Source organism: Corapipo altera, unplaced genomic scaffold, assembly GCF_003945725.1.
Source record: "Corapipo altera isolate COAL_440 unplaced genomic scaffold, ASM394572v1 129578, whole genome shotgun sequence".
Classification (NCBI taxonomy): domain Eukaryota; kingdom Metazoa; phylum Chordata; class Aves; order Passeriformes; family Pipridae; genus Corapipo; species Corapipo altera.
Genome location: NW_020887429.1, coordinates 1 through 4,134, shown reverse-complemented (window position 1 = coordinate 4,134; position 4,134 = coordinate 1). Strand labels below are relative to the sequence as shown.

The following is a 4,134-nucleotide window of genomic DNA, read 5'->3' as shown; positions in this document are numbered from 1 at the left end:
CTCAATGAGACAGTGGTGGGGCTCTACCAGAAATCAGCCCTGAAGCTCTTGGCCAACCTCTTCGCCAACTATGCTGGAGCTGATGCACGTAAGGGGCACCCCCTTCCTGAACATCTGGGGCTCTCCCCACCCTGTCCATCACCTATCTCATAACTTCTTCTCCAACAGCCGTGGAGAAGGGGAAAGGAGCCAAGAAGAAAGGTTCCTCCTTTCAGACTGTCTCTGCACTGCATCGGGTAAGAGTTCAGGGGTTAATGGTGGACCCTAGGGTGTTTGGGCATTGAAATCATGTCCTAGGGCAGGTAGTGATCCTTGCTGGGACAGGTTGGGGGGTCTTCCTTTTCTTCATCATCTCTTCCTCCATCCTCCAGGAGAACCTCAACAAGTTGATGACCAACCTGCGGTCTACCCACCCTCATTTTGTCCGCTGCATCATCCCCAATGAGACCAAGTCTCCTGGTGAGCCAATTCATGAGGGTTTATCCAGGGAACAGTGGTGGTCCCTGGCCAAAGGTGGTGGGGAGCAGTGCTGTGGGGCAGGCCTTGACTCATCAGTTATGTGATCCACCAGGTGTGATGAACAACCCCCTGGTAATGCACCAGCTCCGCTGTAACGGGGTGCTGGAGGGCATCCGCATCTGCCGCAAGGGCTTCCCGAACCGCATCCTTTATGGGGACTTCCGCCAGCGGTAGGCAGAGAGGAGGAGATATGGGAAGGGGGTTGACAACTCCACTGGGTCTGATCTCAGGATTTTCCTGTCCTCTCTGACTACCAGGTATCGCATCCTGAACCCCGCTGCCATCCCTGAGGGGCAGTTCATTGACAGCCGCAAGGGTGCTGAGAAGCTCCTGGGATCCCTTGATATCGACCACAACCAATACAAGTTTGGGCACACCAAGGTGAGGTCACATGGTCTCCATTCCCTGTGGTCCCATTATCCACAAGGATTCCACGGTGGGACCAGGTTGAGTCCATGGTCCCACCATCTACTTGTTCACCTGCACATCTGAGCTCACTCCATCCACCCTACCACCCATTCCTCCACCAAGCCTCCAGACCCCAACAGTACTTAGCTTCATCTCCCCTTGTAGGTCTTCTTCAAGGCGGGGCTGCTGGGGCTACTTGAGGAAATGCGGGATGAGCGCTTGGCCAGAATCATGACCCGCTTGCAGGCCCAAGTTCGTGGTTTCCTCTCCCGTCAGGAGTTCAAGAAGATCCTGGAGCGGAGGTGGGTAGAGATTGAAATGGTGTTGGGTCTAGGTTGAGTTGAAGTTCTTGGTGACCTGCATCCTGCTGTGCCTTCTCCAGGGACTCGCTGCTGGTGATCCAGTGGAACATCAGGGCTTTCATGGGGGTGAAAAACTGGCCTTGGATGAAGCTCTACTTCAAGATCAAGCCCTTGTTGAAGAGTGCTGAGACTGAGAAGGAGATGCAGGTAGGACAAAGCCATAGGTGGAGCAGGTGGATGGGTGGATGGAGAGAGGGAAGGGTGTGTGGGGACACGGAGGAAGCAATGAGACTTACAGGTGACCTTCGTGCCTCCTGCAGAACATGAAGGAAGAGTTTGGGCGGCTGAAGGAGGCCCTGGAGAAGTCAGAGGCCCGGAGGAAGGAGCTGGAGGAAAAGATGGTCTCCATGCTGCAGGAGAAGAATGACCTTCAGCTCCAAGTGCAGGCTGTAAGTGACCTAGATGCCTCAGCCCCTCCCTCCTTTTTCCTTCACCCTCCCACCAACCTTCCCTCTTCCAGGAGCAAGACAACCTCGCTGATGCTGAGGAGCGTTGTGACCAGCTAATCAAGAACAAGATCCAGTTGGAGGCCAAGGTGAAGGAGATGACAGAGAGGATGGAGGATGAGGAAGAGATGAATGCTGAGCTGACGGCTAAGAAGAGGAAGCTGGAGGATGAGTGCTCAGAGCTGAAGAAGGACATTGATGACCTGGAGTTGTCTTTGGCCAAGGTGGAGAAGGAGAAACACGCCACAGAGAACAAGGTAAGGGTGGGGAGAGATCTTGATTTCAAACTGTGGGGACTTGATATGTCTCGAGCCAAAGTGAATACGTTTTGAGAAGACCCAAGGGTGGCTGAGTTGAGTTGCCAAAACCCAAGGCTGTTTAGACTGCCAAAATTCAAGGGTGGTTGAGTTGGGTCAACGAAGACCCAAAACCGCTTTGGTCAGGTTGTGACAACCCAAGGCTGGTTGTGTTCTCCTGTGTCCCCAGCTCAACCAAGAGCAAGAACAACCTCCTGTCTCTTGTCCTACCGCTGGTACCAAACCAGAGGCTTGATATTTCTCTTCCTGCAGGTCAAGAACCTTACAGAGGAGATGGCCGGGCTGGATGAGATTATTGTCAAGCTAACAAAGGAGAAGAAGGCTCTGCAAGAATCTCATCAGCAAGCGCTGGATGATCTGCAGGCGGAGGAAGACAAGGTCAACACCCTGACGAAGGCCAAAGTCAAGCTGGAACAGCAAGTGGATGATGTGAGTGTGGGACAGTCCTGCCACGGGCACATAGCTGGTGCCTTGGAGTGTGAAGGTCATTCTGGGGTTGGTGTTTGTGGGGGGCTGATGGGTGTATCTCTGCCTCACTCACAGCTGGAGAGCTCACTGGAGCAGGAGAAGAAGATCAGGATGGACCTGGAACGCGCCAAAAGGAAGCTGGAAGGTGACTTGAAGCTGGCTCAGGAGAATATTATGGACCTGGAGAATGACAAGCAGCAATTGGATGAGAGGCTGAAAAAGTAGGGGCCCACCCACCTGCTTGTGCTTTACCTATAATGACCCTCTCTGCTGAGCAGGCAGGAACATGATTGCCTGGCGTTTGTCCCCACACCCAGGAAGGACTTTGAGCTCAACGCACTCAATGCAAGAATTGAGGATGAGCAAGCAATTGCAGCTCAGCTCCAGAAGAAGCTCAAAGAGCTTCAGGTGAGGCAGACTTCAGCTTGGGGTTCAACTAGGAGGAGGAACTGGTTCTCCTCATTTATTTCACACCTTTTTGAGAAGGACCAGCATGCCACAAACCTGAGGTCTGAAGCCCATGGCCTGTCCCTTGGCCTAGAACCTCCTTGTCACTTATCACCTCAAAATGACTCATGGGCTCCTGGGCAGGTTGGCTTTGGGGTAGCTTGAGCTGAACCAGTGGGTCTGAAGTACTCAAGGTAGTGGGGGCACCTTGGGTAGGATCATCTGAGCTGAGCAGACCATCTGTTTTGGATCATGTTATCTCCAATGTCCTTAGAGAAGGTTGTGTGGAGCTGTCTGATCCAGGCAGCTCTATAGTTGTTTGAGCTGAATGTCTTCAAGACCAGGTGAGTTGAAGAATCTCAAGGTAATTTGAGAAGGTGGAGTGTCTTCAGACAAGGTTGGGTTGATCTGGAGATCTCGAATCTTGACTGGGTTGAAGAGAACTGAATGAGATCAAGTCTAGTTGAAGTGAAGGATCTCCAGTTGTCTGGGTTGAGCTGAAGAGTCCACATGTGGTTGGGTTGACTTGAATTGACTTAAAGACTCTCCAGCTGGATTGGTTGAATTGAGTGGAGGAGCTGGGTGAAACCAAGTCTGCTGACAGCATGTCCATCCCCTGAGCACAGGCACGGATTGAGGAGCTGGAGGAGGAGCTGGAGGCAGAACGAACGGGCAGGGCCAAGGTGGAGAAGCTGCGCTCAGACCTGTCACGGGAGTTGGAGGAGATCAGTGAGCGTCTGGAGGAGGCGGGTGGTGCCACGTCAGTGCAGATTGAGCTCAACAAGAAGCGGGAGGCAGAATTCCAGAAGATGCGGAGGGACCTGGAGGAGGCCACACTACAGCATGAGGCCACGGCTGCTGCGCTGCGCAAGAAGCACGCTGACAGCGTGGCCGAGCTCAGTGAGCAGATTGACAACCTACAGCGTGTCAAGCAGAAGTTGGAGAAGGAGAAGAGTGAGCTCAAGCTGGAGTTAGATGATGTTGGCTCCAACATGGAACAGCTGATCAAGGCCAAGGTAGGAAATAGGTCTCCAGCCATTAAAGAACAACTCTTCCATTGCCCTCTCAAGGTTCTCTTTCAATTTTCTGCCCTTCCTATCTCCAGGCCAACCTGGAGAAGATGTGCCGTACCATGGAAGATCAGATGAATGAGCACCGGACCAAGTC

The 4,134-nt window shown here is 52.9% G+C and overlaps 1 protein-coding gene across 1 annotated transcript; it reads left to right on the top strand.

The window, feature by feature from the left end:
• Window positions 1-3: 3 nt before the first annotated feature.
• LOC113941611 (myosin-6-like) lies at window positions 4-4,129 on the top strand (the record flags this gene model as incomplete). Its single annotated transcript, XM_027632758.1, has 14 exons — window positions 4-88; window positions 169-236; window positions 372-459; window positions 572-689; window positions 777-900; window positions 1,093-1,229; window positions 1,310-1,436; window positions 1,550-1,678; window positions 1,750-1,992; window positions 2,305-2,481; window positions 2,596-2,741; window positions 2,838-2,928; window positions 3,594-3,983; window positions 4,073-4,129. Coding segments are annotated over 14 exons (1,980 nt in total), but the record flags the coding sequence as incomplete, so codon positions are not given.
• Window positions 4,130-4,134: the final 5 nt, after the last annotated feature.